This window comes from Myotis davidii, unplaced genomic scaffold, assembly GCF_000327345.1.
Source record: "Myotis davidii unplaced genomic scaffold, ASM32734v1 scaffold573, whole genome shotgun sequence".
Lineage (NCBI taxonomy): Eukaryota > Metazoa > Chordata > Mammalia > Chiroptera > Vespertilionidae > Myotis > Myotis davidii.
Window position 1 is genome coordinate 2,778,972 of NW_006285997.1, and position 16,219 is coordinate 2,795,190.

The following is a 16,219-nucleotide window of genomic DNA, read 5'->3' on the forward strand; positions in this document are numbered from 1 at the left end:
AAATAAAAGGGTCCCGGGCTCTATTCTGGTCAAGGGCACATGCCTGGGTTGCAGGCCTGGTCCCCAGTAGGGGGCGTGCAGGAGGCAGCCAATCAATGATTCTCTCTCATCTTTGATGTTTCTATCTCTCCCTCTCCCTTCCTCTCTGAAATCAATAAAAATGTATTTTTAAAAAAATAGTCCACATACTTAAAGTTTACTTACTACCCAGGGAAGAAATTGCTCTTTAAATGTGACTGAAAGTTACACTTAAAACTGACCCGCCTCCGTCCCTCAGGTCTCCTATGAAGACGTGGAGCGCCTGAAGGGCCTGGGCGTCACGGAGAACATGAGGGTCCCGCAGTTCCTGCTGGACCAGGGACGGTACAGGGAGCACCTGGAGAAGATCATGGACGTGAATGAGCTGACTGACCGGGAGCTCAGAGACCTCATCTGCTAATTAGGACCCTGGCGGGCAGCGCGAGAGTGAACCCCTACCCTCCCGTCTGGTGCCTCGGCACCGGCGGATTTGTAAAGGACTATTTCCACGAGTTTCTGCAGACTGGTCGGCAGTGTTCAGCTGAGCGTTTAGGATAAGTACAAACCTGAAACTGTTTCCTAAAACGGGTTCTACAGGCTGCAAGGGAAGTGACCTGTTTTCATCTGATTCCATCCGATTCTCAACGCACGGAGTCAGATGAAAATACCACTGATGAGCGTTTTTGAAGAATCTTGGTCAGACCGAGCGATAAACTTCTGCCTGAGCACCAAGACCAGCTGCGGCCAGAGCCTGCCTCCCGTGCTGCTCACACGCCACGGTTACGTTTTATTTTCCGAGGATGGTCGTTATTCTCCTCTGAAAAGTTAGTTTTTTATGCCCCCGAACAGCTCCATCTAAGGTTTCTTATTTCTCTTATATGTTAAGTAATGTTAAGGGGTTGGGGACAATTTGAAAAGTTTCATTAGTTCTTTACATCTTATTTTTTCACCTTACCAGTTTGTAGGAACTCCATTAGAGAATTGTGTCCAGTTATTCCTTATCTAAACTCTGTTTTCATTTGCTGAAACATATTATACCCCTTGTAAATTTTAACCCAGGTTTAGGGTCTCTCCCTCTCTATTCCTTTATAGAAATGGTAAGTACAGGTTCCAGAGAGGTTTGTCTACGTACATTGGAATAGTTGGGGAAGAGAGAAGCTACTCACCTTCTCATTAAATGGAGCCACAAACAGGACAGGCAGGCTGACCCACTTCCCATCGGAGCCAGATGCCGACAGGCAGCGTCCACAGTGCGCCTGACCTTGCTCTGAGAACTGGCATTGCCGGGCCCTGCCATCGGCTGAACCGTTCCTGTGATTGGCTTGTGTCCTTGATCAAAACCTTTGGCTTCCCCAACCCAACAGTGACATAGTTTAAATTTCAAAAATGAGCGTTCTGATTGGCTACATTTCTCCTGCCAAAGGCTTACCCACTTGGCTTTGTAATTTATTTTGATATATACTTGCATATACATACTTGGGATCAAATGGCTTTTCAAACAACTTATTTTAATGATCAGAAAGAATACTGCTGTAGATAGCCCATTCAGAATTGCTATTGAAACAAAATTGAAGAATAAAGACCACCCCCCCCCCCAAAAAAAAGTAACCCACACAAAATTGCTACTGAAATTTCTACCCAAAGCTACCTGAGAGTTTATGTTTACCTCACTTCAGGCGTAAATATGGTGCTACGATGGGTGGGTGCCCACTGACAGCCTGGCCGTCATGCTGGGAAAGACTGGGCGCCCTCCCGCAGGCCTCAGGCTGGTGTGTGATTGTTCCCCTTCACGTGGCCACAGGGCTTGCCTTAAAGGAGACCGCTGCAGCAGACAGGGTGTGCTGGTGCCTGGCGCCCCGCAGAGCCCTGCTTCCCCCTCGGGGGCCGGGGGCCAGCCCTCGGCCTGGGGTGGGGCTGCACATCTCCGAGGCTGGCCGTGCGCTGGCCTCACACACACGGCAGCACCACTGTGGACCACTGCACTGCTTCCTTGTAGCGGAGCCCTCCAGGCTCAGCTTCATGTCTTGTCTGATTTCATCGTCAAACTTCTCCAAGGTGACTGTGGAAAGTGTCTGAGTAGCTGGAATAGACGCATAGGCAGAAACGGCAGGATCTGAGTCCTGTGACTTAAGCTCCATGCTCGTGAGCTGAGCATCTGTGGGCAGTGACACGGCTCCCCCTGCGGACGATTCCGCTGCAGAGGAAGGTCCAGCAGCCCTCGGCTCCTGGGGGGCGGCCTGAGTGTTAAGTGGGTGACATTCTCTGTCTGGTTTGGGAAAAGGAGACTGTCCTGCCTTACGGCTTCCAATAAAAGCAAGAAACGCGAGCACCATCCAGACAAAAACGACTTTAAATCACACCGACTGTCTTGGGACATGTTAAAAGCTAGCGAACCAAACGTAGTTTCAGATGCGCAGAAAAGCTAAGCTTTAAAAGTTGGGATTGAAGATTTAATTAAGGTAATTCTCTTTCCTGAGATAGAATTCTAATGTCCGTTTTATTCCCTAAATAAATGTTTAATAAATAGAAAATTATAGCAGCAGTACTTAGGGGAATAATTGAAGATCGCATTTTAGAATTGTAATAGTTATTGTCCTAGACTATTGATGCTTAGGATTTCATCAGTGTTGTCTACTGAAATTCTAGCAGATAGTATCAAATACACTTTCTGATGCACTGTCTGGTTTTCACACAAGACAGGATTCAAAGTGAAATTGTTGGCAAACAAAACTCCATAGTCTTCATTTCTCTATATTTTCACCTTTGTAAACATGTTTAAAATTTGTATGGCTGGTTTTGTAAATCTTTGGGCATTTTGTGTCTAGATATAACAGAAACAAGAGCACTGAGGTTCTTCGTGGAGTATGTGACTATATGTGCATGCAAACTTCTGTCCTTTGGAACCTAATTATATTTTTCTTGTGGAATTTCTGGGTTGCTGTGTGGTGATTATTGAGAGGAGCATGGGTCACGTTGAGCCTTATTTATAGAGAAAGGTTACATTTGCCACCCTCCACCTCACCCCAGTTAGTGCATCTTGTATTCTCATGGGAAAGGAGAGAGGGATCATTCTGTCTTTATTTACTGCCCTGTTCATTGAGTAAATTTTGTTTAATTTTTTTAATTGATAGAGGAAGAGAGAAGGGAGAGAGAGATAGAAACATCAATGAGAGAGAATCAGCTCTATCCAGTTTGGCTCAGTGGATAGAGCATCGGCCTGCGGACCAAAGGGTCCCAGGTTCAATTCCGGTCAAGGGCACATACCTTGGTTGCAGGCTTCTCCCCAGCCCAGGCCCTGGTCAGGACTCATACAGGAGGCAACCAATCAATATGTTTCTCTCACATCCATGCTTCTCTCTGTCTTTCCCTCTCTCTTCTATTCTCCCTAAAAATCAATAGAAATATATCCTCAGGTGAGGATTAACAACAACAACAACAACGAAGTTGCTACACAGCAAAAGAACACAAAAAGACAACCTAAGGAATGCAAGAAAATATTTACAAATCATATATCTGATTAGTTAATATCCAAAATATGTAAGGAACTCCTAAAACTCAGTAGCATAAAAAACAATCTGATTTTAAAATGAGCAGAACTGAGTAGATATTTTCCCAAATTAGACAAATTGCCAACATGTACATGAAAAGACACTCAAAATCACTAAACAGATAAGTGGAAATCAAAACTATGAGATTTTATAATAGCTGAGAGAGGCCATTATAAAAAAGATGAGATTGAGTGTTGGTGAGGATATGGAGAAAAGGAAACCCTTGTACACTGTTGGTGGGAATGTAGGTAGCTATAGTAAGTATGGGAAAAATATGGAATGTCCCCCCAAAATTAAAAATGGAACTACCATATGACCCAGCGATTCTACTGGGTATATATTCAAAGGAAATGAAAACAGGATATCGAATAGATAGCTACAGTCCCATATTTATTGCAGCATGACAATAGCCAAGACATGGAAACAACCTAAGAATTCGTCACCGGATGACTGGATGAAGAGGTGGTATGTATCTACAATGAAATAGAATTCAGCCCTGAGAAGGAAGGGAACCCTGTCAGTTTGGACAACGTGGATGAGCCGTGAGGGCCCTACACTATGTGAGATAATCAGAGAAAGACAAATATTGTATGACATCACTTATATGGGGAATCTAAAAAGGATAAACTCATAGAAACAGGAGAGAATGATGGTTGCCAGGGGCTGGGGTCAGGGAGGCTGGGGAGATGGTCAAAAGGTACAAACTTTCAGTTCTTGAAGATCTAATGGACAGCATGGGGAGTAGAGTGAACAATACTGTATTATAGATTGAAAATTGCCAAGGGAGTGGATCTTAAACGTTCTGACCACAATAAAGAAATAGTAATTATATGATGTGATGGATGTATTAGCTAATACTATGGTGGTAATTATTTCATAATACACGTGGAATCAAATCACCACATGCACACCTTAGCTTAAACAGTGTTATATGTGAACCGTAGCTCAATAAAGCTGGGGGGAAACAAGACAACCAACTTCACTAGTTGTGTGTGTGTGTTGTGTGTCCTTCCAGAGATAGCTTATGCAAAGACACTGCTGTACTTTCAGCACAGTTGATAGATTGCTACATGTTATTCCGTATTTTGAGTTTTACATTTACTCGATCTTGGAGATTATTCTATGACATGAACTCTTTAAAGTTATGGTGGTCCTTTAAAAAAAAACTAACAGGTGGAATTTCAGTGGCTGTCAATTTCAAGAGATTGTGAGGCTCGGGAGACCTTTTCCTTCCCAAATGGGGATGAGATAAACCTGAGAAAACTCTATCACCATATATATCCAAGTCCTGAGGCGCAGCACATATGTAAGGACCTACGTGTTTCTATCTCAAATTTAGATAAACCAGATATTTGGTTCTCTTGCCTTTTAAAAAAAACCCTGATCATATTTATAGTTTATAACTGTATTATGTCCAAGAAAAGCAAGTAGCTTGGCTCTCCCAGGTACACGGGCTTCCTGGATTTAGGAAGACTGATCCCTTCTCCAGTCGGAAGCTCTGATTTTGTGTGAGCTCCAGCCAGCCTGGATGAGCGGCTGCGTGCCGCTCCACACCCGCCCACTAGAGGGCCCACCAGCCCTTTTCCTCATTCTGGCTGCTCTGCCTCTGTTTTCGGCTGGAGGCCCCGGGAGCAGGTCAATCTTGCCGGCTGACCTCAGAGCCAATCCCAAACCTGCACACTGCCTTGCAGCAAGCACGGCTCTTCTGGGGAAGACATCGCCTGGAAGGGCTGGAGAGAAGGGGTCCTGAAGTCTCCCGCATGCCCGCGGCAAAAGCTGTTTGCTCTTGGGTCCGATTTCAGTCTCCGCCCGACAAGTTCGTCACAGAACTTGAGCGGAGCCGAGCCGGGGACTGTCGCGCACCTGGGCCACCACTGGCCACGCTCAGCGGGACAGCAGCCCACTCAGTGGCATCGCCCAGACCAGTGACGGCGAGTCTTCTGAGCTCGGCGTGTCAGCGTCTTGAAAAACCCTAACTTAACTCGGGTGTCATGTCACATATAGAAATTTTTTGATATTTGCAACCATAGTAAAACGAAGACATATTTTTGATAATTATTTTATATATTTAAATGCCATTTAACAAAGAAAAATCAACCCAAAAAATGAGTTCGCGTGTCACCTCTGCCACACGTGTCATAGGTTCACCATCAATGGCCCAGACAGTAGGACGCCCCCCTCCTCTCGGCCATGTTGGAAGGGATCCCGGTGTCCCTGCCAAACCCAGCCTCCAGACACCAGTCCTGCAGCCGCCTGGTGCCACCGTCCAGCCCAGACGCCAGCCCTCTTCCTGCCTTCCTGCCCTAACACACATGGAGTTCTGGAAACCTCAGCACTACCTGTGGAAGCGCGGGCCACAGCGGAAAAGCCAGCTGGCTCAGCCCGCGGGTGCTTTGAAGGGTGACCTCCTCCATTGTCTCAGGGCAACCCTGAGGCTGATAAACGGACCCCCTTCCGGACAAGTCAGCCCCACCAGGGTCACCCCACACACGTGGCTCCAGCTCCATGGAGCTGAGTTTGGGGGAGCAACACACCCCAGTGGCTGCCCCAGCTGGTCAGGGCAGTGGGCACTGGAACCCACTGCACTCACTCCTGCTGTCCCAGGTGGGCCTGCCCCCCTCTACCCCCCGCCGCTCTGTGACCCCTGAGCGGAGGGCACAGGTAGCAACAGTGACACTGCAAACCCCACCACCCGCCCTCCTGGGCCAGGCTCCCCGAGCCCCCGCTGCAGCCTCTTCTTCTCACTGAAAGGGCCCCCTGAGCCAGAACAGCCTCCCTCTTCTTCCTTAGCCTGTTGTCTTTGAAGATTGGGCACCGTCAGCTTTCACCACAGGGAGCTCTGCTGGACACTTCCCTCCCCTCCCACCCCTGCCCTCACGTTCCCCTGCCCCGATGCCATCCCCCCTCGGCCACGCATCCCCTCGTCCTACCTTAAGTCCCAGCTCCAGAGACACCTCCCCCATGAAGCCGCCTCGGATCTGCCCCGGGAAACACCCTCTCCCTCCTCCGAGCCACAGCATTCCCGTGTCCACTCCTCATCGGCGCCCGGCCCCTCAAGCACATTTCAACCATGGCCTTCGGACCAGAGCTGAGTTGGAATCCCGACCTTGTCACTCACCGGATGGTCACTTACTGTCAAATGGGGGCGATGCATCAGCCTCGAATCTTCAAAGAATGTCCTCAGGTCAGCTGTGTGAGTCCCAGGCGGGGGGCACTCCGGGCAGGCAGCATCCGTCCTTCTCCACCCCCCCCCCCCCCCCCCCCCCCGCCGCACCAGGGCTCCCAAGACCCCTTAGGCTAAGGATGCCCACCTGTGGGCGTGCACCTGTGGGGGGCGGGCGCTTCCTGGGCAGACAGACAGACGCCAGAGGCCTCGCAGCTGGGAAAGGGAGCAGGTGCCGCAGGTGAACTAGGTGATAGTCCCAGCCGGGCAGGGAGCTCCCCTGTCATGTCCTCTCCCTGCCCTTCCTTCTAGTGAAGACCTGCCCCAGGGCCTTCCCAACAGGCAGGGCTGCTGGCCTCTGGGCGGGGAGGAGGCGGGCAGGAGACCCCCGTCTGCCCGAGCTGAAGGTGAGGAGGGTCCTCCTTCAGGCCACATAAATCAGCTGTGTGATTCCCTGGTGGTTCCTTTCCTCCCTGTCCCAGCCTAGCTCAGCTGGGCGGCGGGTGGGAGCCATGAGGGGGCAGTTGCCAGCAGAGGGAGGGGCTCCGGTGGAGAGCTAACGGGGGTGGGAGTGGGTGGGTGTTCTAGCGGGGACACCATCTCAGGGATCACCAGCCTGGGGTCTCCGGCTTTGATTTCATCAGGGGGCCTGTGTGTTTTTTAGAAAGGAAGGGAGAGCCATATAGAAACATCAATGATGAGGGAGAATCATTGATTGGCTGCCTCCTGCACGCCCCCACTGGGGCTGAAAACACAATCCAGCCAAGTGCCCAGACTGGGAATCAAACAGTGACTTCACATGTCGATGCTCAGCCACTGAGCCACAGCAGCTGGGCCTGGGTTTTCTCCCAGGTGATGGGAGAGGCAGGAACCAATCGAATCGAGTTGCCTGGCCCCTGCGGAAGGCGCTGCAGAGGCAGGAGGGAGAGGTAAGGTTTCCAATGGCCTGGCACTGGGATTCCTGCAGCCCCTTCTCCCAGGCTCCCTCGGAGGGTACAGGCGACCCACACATCCGGGGCCTGCAGCTGCTGACCAGCACCACCCAGGTCCAGGACCGTGGGAGCGAGCCCTCGGCCCTGCCCGTCCCCAGGGCCTAGCCTGGTGGGTGCAGTGTGTGCTGAATGGGTAGAAACACCCCTTTCTTCTCTTCTCTCTGGTGCTTTCCATCTACAGTCCCGGGAGGCAGGCGCAGGAAGGACAGCAGGGGCGGGAGGGGAGGGAGGAATCGGCAGAAAGGCCACACTATGGACAGGGGGGTCGGGTGGCAGGGGACTCTGGAGGCGGAGGGGGTTAAAAACAACCCACAGAGGGGCAGATAGATGTGGCGGGATATCACTCAGTGAGCTGTGGGGCCACGCAGGACCCAGAGGAGCTTAAACCGGTTGCTAGGGAAGAAGCCGATCTGAAAAGGCTACCGACCCTGTGATCCCAACTATAGGACACACTGGGAAAGGCAAGCCCACGGAGAGAGTACAGACAGTGGCTGCCACGGGTTGGGGGGGAGGAGGGATGAAGGGGTGGAGCAGTCCATCATGAAAGACCTCCTAGCAGAGGGGGCCCCATGGTGAGGTACAGGCCGGGAGGGAGGAGATGACGTGCAGACTTCATAGAGTCTGGGACAGGGGGTGGTGTTCAGCGGGGCAGGCGATGGCATGGAGCTCCCTGGAGGGGCTGCTCTGTGTTTAGGACCCTCAACCCCCTCCCCCCCCCGCATCTGAAGTGGGCACCAAACACCGGCAGCTGGGGACCCAGCCCCCGACTCTCCCCAGGCAGCTTCATCTGTTTACATTTCCGAACAAAACTAACCACCACCCCTCAGAATATCTGAGAAGAACGCTCAGTCACAGTTAGAAGCTTTATGTAATTTGCAGCCAGAACATCACAGACTGGCGGTCAGAGACTAGAGCCCCGGCATTGCTCAGCCAGGCCTCGCAGCCCGGAAAGCTTTGCACGCTCCCTTCCGGCCTCCACGACTGTTCACTGCGCTGCAACCCAGCGGGACGGATGGCCGCGTCCGCAGAGGTTGGCGGGCCAGGAGCAGAAGGCATGCCGGCTCCCCGCTGGCTTCCTGGTTTGGCCACTGGCACCTCCCTCCCCAGGACAGGTCCTCAAAGGTCCGCGAAGAAGGCGGGCAGGTCGGGGCCCGGCGCAGACGGCGGGGCGAAGACCACGAGGCAGTGCGACCCCGTCTCTCCCGGGAAGGGCTGCCTCCCGCCGGCGCCCCTGCGTGAACAGTGGGAAACCGCCGAGTCATCACCGCTCGTGCTTGATGTTGGCCTCGCTGCGCTCCAAGGCGACCCCGCTGCCGCTCCGCGGGCCTTCCCTCTTGGTCCCGTCCTTTTCCGCGAAAAACTCGGCCAGCACGGGGCAGTGCTCCGACGCCACGCCGCCCCACGACCAGTTGTCCGGGATCCACGGGTTTGTGAGGCCTTCTCTCAGCACCGCGCAGTGACCTGGGGGCGCGGGACCAGAGTCAGGGCGGGGCGCAGGGCTGGTGGGCGGGGCCCCGGGCTGATGGGCGGGGCCACAGGCTGATTGGCAGGGCAACAGGCTGGTGGGCGGGACCACGAACTGGTGGGCGGGACCACGAACTGGTGGGCAGGGCACGAACTGGTGGGCGGAGACAACTGCCCCGCCCACACGGCTACCTGGAGCGCCCTGCCACTGAGATGCCCGGCCACTCTGATTCTGAACAGGTGATGCTGATCATTTAGGCCCTGAGAGCCCGCAGTCCAGGCCGCCTGCCCACCCACACCCGTCGGCCGATGGTTGGCCGCCTCCTCGCCACCCACACTTCTAATCTGAGAACAGGAGTGTCTGACACTGGGACAGACGTCTCCCAGGATGACCAACGCAAGGCTGGTGGGGGGGTCAGTTCCATAAAAAGGGGAACAACGGGCAAGTTACAGAGGCTTAGGAGCCAGTAAATATTTAAAAACGAAAGATTAAGAAATATACGAAGCGGGAAAACAATGAAATAGCTCCAAAAGCCGGTGCAGAGCAGTGGAATGCGAGGCTGTGGCCTTGGGGCGGAGCCACGTGGGCCAGGGTGAGAGGCCCAGGCCGCTCTGGTCTGAGCCGTGGCCTCTCCCGATGGTGGGATCTCCTCCCTGGGCCTCAGCTTCTACACCTGAGCAGTACGGCACAGCACAGCACAGGTGACCTGCCTGTGGCTTTCATAGGGCCCTGTGTTCTTGGGCTCTAGGCTGGCTTGATGAGAACAGCGCCTTTGGTGGCCCCCCGAGGCCCACGTTCCCCCTCAGGACACAGCCCCCCAGGAAACCAGTGTCCAGGCTGGACTTTCTGGCCCTGAGGGCCTCAGCCCAGCTGCGTGTCCCCATCCCCCAGCGGCCCGGGCCTGGTCCCTCTCACCTGTGACTGTCTCACTGACGTTTCTGTGCAGCCGCTGGGGTCCCAAAGCCTCCAGGCAGCACAGAGACCCCGGTTCCTGTCTCTCAGCAGAAGCGCCTACAGTGGCTTCCACATTTCTCATTGTTTTTGACCCCAAACAGTCATCTCAGCAGGCTCCTGTTCTTTGGGGTGGGTTGCTTTTCAGTGCTGATTACCCACAACACCCTGGTCCTGGTGGGGTCCTGTCTAACGTGCTTCTCCCGCCTTATCGGTCACCCTGACACTCTGCTCACCCCGACTGCGTTCCGGGGACTGCGTGTGCATAACCTCAGGCCACACACAGCCCTGGATGTGACAGGCTGGAGACATGCTGGCTGAGTGGCTAGGCGTCCTAGACTTGGGGTAAGGTGTCAGTTCATCTCTGAACCGGTCTCTGCTAGCCCATCCCCAGGTCTGCCCGGGACACACTCCATGTGCCTTGTTGTCGGTCAGTGAATGCCTTTCCATTCTTTTTCACACCCACCTTCACTCTTAAAAGTGGCTCAGTTGGAATGAGTTATATGGCGACTGGAACTGTAACCCTATCTCTGCCCCCAGAGGAGGTGGGTAACTCCTGCCTCCTGCTCAGCCCAGACGATCGGCGCTGCCGGTTCAGACGGCTTTCGCTTACTTCCTTCCCGAGCAGGAGAGAGGAGGCGCGACGGGCTTTACCTGTGAAAACCTTCCTCAGGCTCTTACTGATCCAGATGTTGTCCAGGGACTTGGAGCCCTGCGGGTTCTTGGTGCTGATGTTGGTGAAGGTGTGCGCGGGGACCAGGGGGTGGAATCGTTCTTTCCGCAGGAGGTCATGGTCACTGCTGTCCGGGCCCTGGCCGAAGTCCCCCAGGACAACCACGTCCTTTTCTCCTGGAAGTGGAAGGAAGAAAATCAGGAGAAGTCGTGGCGGGAAGGACACCGGGCGCTGACCACAGCCCATTTGTAAGTGGGACCGCGAGTCTCTGATTTGATGCCCCTAGGGGTTAGGACTGCCGGCGATTCTCATTCTTCCAATTTTCCCAAATTCCTTGTGCAAAAATCCCCAAACCTTCAAGAGGAGGTAAGTAACACACTTGGTAATGTGTGTGTGTGTGTGTGGGGGGGGGGGGGGGCCGTGTGTGCACAGGTCATCCCTAGTCCAGCTCGTGTGTTCCAAATCTCACAGCGGAAGCAGGCCTAAGGGTCTCGCCCAGAGATTTTACGAAAGCTCAAAGACACATTTCCTGAACACAGAGGGAAAAGGCCCATGTGACGATACAGCAAGAAGCAGGGAGAAGGTGGCCATCTGAAAGCCACGGACAGAGGCCTCAGGGGAAAACAGCCCTGCTGACATCTTTGCCTTGGGTTTCTGGCCTCAGAACTGGGAGAAAATGCATGTGTTGTACAAGCCGCCAGCAGTGGTGGTCTGTTACGGCAGCCCCCGCAAGCCGCCAGTGGTGGTGGTCTGTTACGGCAGCCCCCGCAAGCTGCCAGTGGTGGTGGTCTGTTATGGCAGCCCCCGCAAGCTGCCAGCAGTGGTGGTCTGTTACGGCAGCCCCCGCAAGCCGCCAGTGGTGGTGGTCTGTTACGGCAGCCCCCGCAAGCTGCCAGTGGTGGTGGTCTGTTATGGCAGCCCCCGCAAGCTGCCAGCAGTGGTGGTCTAGCTCCTGCAAGCCGCCAGTGGTGGTGGTCTGTTACGGCAGCCCCCGCAGACGAATACAGAGCCGCCCTGGAGAGCTTTTCTCTTTAAAGCATTTTCAACGTTCCTCCCGCGGTCTGATGGATACTAGTGAGTGGGACAGTTATGAAGAACTGTCCAAAGTGAGCAGATGTTCCGAAAGGGCAGTGGGCCCCGCTGGGCTCAGCGAGTCTCATGGACAGCCTGACCATCGCCACATGTCTCCGGTTCCCTTCAGGGAGCCATAACATCGCAGGACGCAGTGTTCCTGTCACACCTTTCTTTTAAAAAATGTCTTATTGATTTCAGAGAGAGGAATAGAAACATCAATGATTTACACCCCCTGCTGGGGATGGAGCCCACAACCCGGGTATGTGCCCTGACTGGGAATCGAACCGTGACCTCCTGGCTCACAGGTTGATGCTCAATCACTGAGGCTTTGAAGAAAGCAGTTTGTAGCAGAGAGCCCACTGTACCCGACACCCACCACATCCTTTTCCTTGACCCGAATCTGCTTCATAACCATTGTTAGGGTAAGACTCGACAGTGAAATGGCACAAGCCACCAGCAGAGGGCACTCGTGCACCGCAGGGGACCCTCCTCTAGGGGCAGAAGGGACAAAAAGGGGATGAGAGGGAAGCAGAGATGGCCCCTCAGCCTCCATCGGAGGGACCTGTCTTCCGGTGGGAAAGCTGACCTGAGAATGATGTTCACAAGTCAAACCCGGCCAGTGTTAGCCATCCACTGAGCCCTGGCCCTGTGCCAGGCCCTCTCTGCAGGTGAGGCACTGAGCCAGCCCTCCAGGCCAGCATCGTCCATAGAGCTGGGGTGACACAGCCACGGGGACATGGGTAGGGGCTCATCGCAAACCCCCGGTGCCTGGAACAGGGCCTGCCACACACAGGCCCTCAGCACACACACATGGACTAAACAGGGGAAAGGCTGAGAAGCCCTCAGAACTAAGGTGCCACTCAGGTTGGAAAGGAAGGGAGAGGGGGTGACTGCCTGTATTGACGATGAAGGAAAAGGTGCTAACAGGCCGAGGCGGAAGGTTCCCAGGTGTCCCTGGGGGGCAGACCGGAGGAAGGGGGGCCTGGAAGACCCTTCTTGACCAGGAGGGATGCTGGGTGTGCAGGCTCCACAGGCCCAGCTCTGTGACTGCAGGAGTGGAAGGCACGCTCTTCTGTCTTCCGTGTAGGAGGCCACGGCTCTTTCTGCACAGGCGCCGCCCGCCGGGATCCTCACGGCTCCTCTCCTCTAGGGGACGGCGGCGGGGAAGCCATTGAGACCCTGCTTGTCGCTGAGAATCTCAGGGTGCAGAGGCCTGGATTCTCCCAGAGAGCATCGCCTCGGCTGGGCTCCCCGGTCACGTCCTTGGCTCCCAGGAGGGAAGGTAGGATGCTCGGGCTGATTTCCTAGACGGCCCCGAGGCATGTAAAACGTCAGTGACATGGCAGGTGCCGGTCCCCGCGGAGGGGCCGTCCACGCAGATGCCGGGCGCCACTCTGTGCTGGCTTTGGTCTTGCCCCGGGGGGTCTGAGAGAAGATGCCATCGGATGACAGGCACAGCCCCCGCTGACGCCAGCCTGGCACAGCCTCCGACATCGGCAGGAAGGCCGAGCCCGCTAACCCACGGCTGTTTGCTCTGACAGCCTGTGGAGCCAGGCCTGGCCTTTGTTTCAGCTGAGCTGCCTGGGCCCGTGATTGCCCGCTGCGCCCGTGGCAGGGGCACTTCCTGAGTCCTCGGGTGGCCGAGTCCTGGGGGGACACCGGCAGCGTGAGTCACTGCCCGCACCCGGACGCGTCAAGGCCGCGCCGCTGTGGGTCAGCGGCCCGCTGGGGCCTTGGAGCATGAACCACCCAGGCTTTCTGATGCAAACCTGACCACTCCCTGGTGCCGGAGACAAACGGGGAGTGCCCGCGGCTATCAGAGCAGCAGAGAGCTGGCGGGTTTCCTCTGTGTCCACGTTAAAAACAAAAGGGAAAAGCGTGAGATCAAGAGCAATAGGAATGGCCACAGGTTTTCAAAGCTATCCAGCCATCCTGTGAATAGGTCACAGACTAGCTACAGGCGAACAGTTTCTCAGTTTGGGATGATGACACAGTTCTGCAGATGGAGGGCAGTGATGGTCGCACAACCAAGTGAAAGTACTTCATGCCGCTGACACTCACACTTAAAAATGGCCAGGATGGTACATTTTATCTTATGTGCATTTTACTGCAACAAAACAATCTCAAAGGTAAGACCGTAGAGTTTGGCCAAATTATTTTTGTAGTCGCTTCTTCATTAATGGACTACATTGTGAGGGGCCAAAGTAACAAGAAAAATGCTGAGAAAGCTGGAGGATATTGGTCAGAACTCAAAAATGTGAAAGAGAATCCCAGGCTGCGAGCCCTCATCAGAGAAGGCCAGCGCCCCGAAAACCCGAGCCCTGCTGGCTGACATATCCCGGCTCTGCCGCCCGGCAAAGCGCACACAGATCTGCCTTTCCATGTGCTTCAGTCCCTCTGGAATCTTCCGAGGCAACTCCATCCACCAGCACCGATGGGCTTGGTTCTCGCAGTCAGCGAGCCCCCAGGCGTTGAGGGCGGCACTGTTGGTCCCCATCGGGTGATGTGTGACAAGGTGTCAAAGGCCCTGCAGCTGCTGAAGGAGCCGAGATGAAAAGCAGCTTTTCCGAGCTCTGGCCCTCAGCCCTCTCTCCTCCACAAGATGAGCGGGTGTAGAGACCCAGGTGGCACCAGCAGATGGCACAGCCGAGGCGGCGTCATGGATCCCCCCAACCCCTTCCAGCACAGACAGGCGGAGCCACACAGCCGATGTGGGGCCCGAAGGCTAGATACACAGAGACACGGAGGTCCCTGTGCACGGGCACCGGCTCCAGAAGGTGCAGGCATGGCCACCTCCTTGTGCACCTCCTGTGCCCTCACCACGCACCCTGCCCATCCAAGGACCGGCCCGCAGGACAGAGATGCTGGCAGAGCCCGCCCCGCCCGCGCCCCAGAGGAAGACCAGTTCCCACCTCTCAGGGTTTCCTGCAAGGCCTGGGCGAAGCTGGCCCCGCGGGGGCCCTCGCTGTGATTCCTGCCGGGGTTCTCCCCCGCCGGGAGGGGCAGGGTCGCCAGGTGAAGGTTCACCAGAGTGAAGTCATGACTTCCCACCTGGACAGGAGGAGACAAAGCAACAGGGACGGGCTTAATGCTTCTATTCCCGGTTCCCGTGACGACCGACTCGCCATAGTTCATACACAACGTGGACAGCAGGAGGCGAGGCGGGCGTCCCTGTAGGATGGGTCAGGGGCGCCTGGGGGCTCGCTGACTGCGAGAACCAAGCCCATCGGTGCTGGTGGACAGAGTTGCCTGGGAAGATTCCAGCGGGATTGAAGCCCTATATGTTCTCTCCCCCCTCCCCCTGCAGGGCACCCCTCCTGCTGGGCCTGGGCAGGTGGCCCGGCTGTAATGCCAGGGTTTCCCTCCTAAGCAACTACAAGGGAGCGGCGGCGGCTCTCGCAGCTCTTTGTTAGCAACGTCCAGGGTCTTCCCCAGGTGGGGGCTGCCTGGATCCTCTGCAGGCCCCACCGTGGGCCCACCCCTTCCCCTCCCCCAAGCATCCCCCACCGCGGTGCCTTCTTCCCCCTGGAGGCCCCACGCCCGATGTTTGAAGTTCGCTTTCACCTGCTGCACGGGCTCTGCCCCGCCCTGCGTCCCCAGGAGGGGCCGTGGGGTGCAGGTGGGGCTGGTCCCTGAGCTCGCACTGTTGCCTGGCTGCTAGGGCTTGGCAATCCTGACTTCCGTCTGTCACGGCAACCATGATCGGAAGGGGAGGGTGTGCAGGGGCCCCGGGAAGTGGCGGCTGCCAGTTTCACAGATGTGAGCCCAGCCTGCCCCCACCTCCCGCCAGGAGGTCTCTGCAGCTGTGGCTCTGACCGCAGGGGCCCCTCTTCATGTGGGCAGGGAAACCCCGCCTGGGGAGTCCCGGGAGAGAAGCCACGCCTCTGTCCTGTGCGCCTGCCTGGCCTGGAATGGGGCCCAAAGCGCCTGACTAGGGGCTGCTTCATCTGGAGAATGTGGGCCGATCGTTCCGACAGGAGGGCATTGTCTCACTGACCATTAAGGATGGCCCGCCTCTCACAGACACCGCGGGTGCTGGTGTTGCCCGCATGGCCAAGGCTGGTACAACCACTGAACGTAAAAAGGGATCCTGCTGTTGTGAGGAGGGTTTAGAGATGATACTAGCTGCTCTCCACATCGGTACCATGAGCAGCGCCCCGCCCCCCAGCACCCCCAAGTGTGTGCTCAGGAATCCCTGCAACTCTACAGCCACAGGTGGGAGAAGGGCATGAGCCTCAACTCAGGCAGCCCACCCCCAACGCAGGGCAGCCCACCCCCAACGCAGGGCAGCCCCCCCTGCAACGCAGGGCAGCCCACCCGCCAGTGGACCCGGGG

At 55.6% G+C, this 16,219-nt stretch overlaps 2 protein-coding genes across 4 annotated transcripts in view; one reads left to right on the forward strand and one right to left on the reverse strand.

Annotated features, from left to right (window-relative positions):
• KIAA0895 (KIAA0895 ortholog) overlaps positions 1–2,945 on the forward strand; it is a 22,116-nt gene extending 19,171 nt beyond the window's left edge. For both annotated transcript variants that reach the window (XM_006757198.2, XM_015559700.1), the window contains exon 7: positions 278–2,945. In XM_006757198.2, the coding sequence (XP_006757261.1) occupies positions 278–439 (162 nt within the window). In that variant the 3' untranslated portion in view covers positions 440–2,945. The remainder of the gene's footprint in view (positions 1–277) is intronic.
• Positions 2,946–8,570: 5,625 nt separating this feature from the next.
• The window catches only part of EEPD1 (endonuclease/exonuclease/phosphatase family domain containing 1), a 71,001-nt gene continuing 63,352 nt past the window's right edge, over positions 8,571–16,219 (reverse strand). For both annotated transcript variants that reach the window (XM_006757199.2, XM_015559701.1), the window contains exons 6-8: positions 14,797–14,935; positions 10,792–10,986; positions 8,571–9,182 (exon numbers count right to left, since the gene is read on the reverse strand). In XM_006757199.2, coding sequence (XP_006757262.1) covers positions 8,983–9,182; positions 10,792–10,986; positions 14,797–14,935 — 534 coding nt within the window. In that variant the 3' untranslated portion in view covers positions 8,571–8,982. The remainder of the gene's footprint in view (positions 9,183–10,791; positions 10,987–14,796; positions 14,936–16,219) is intronic.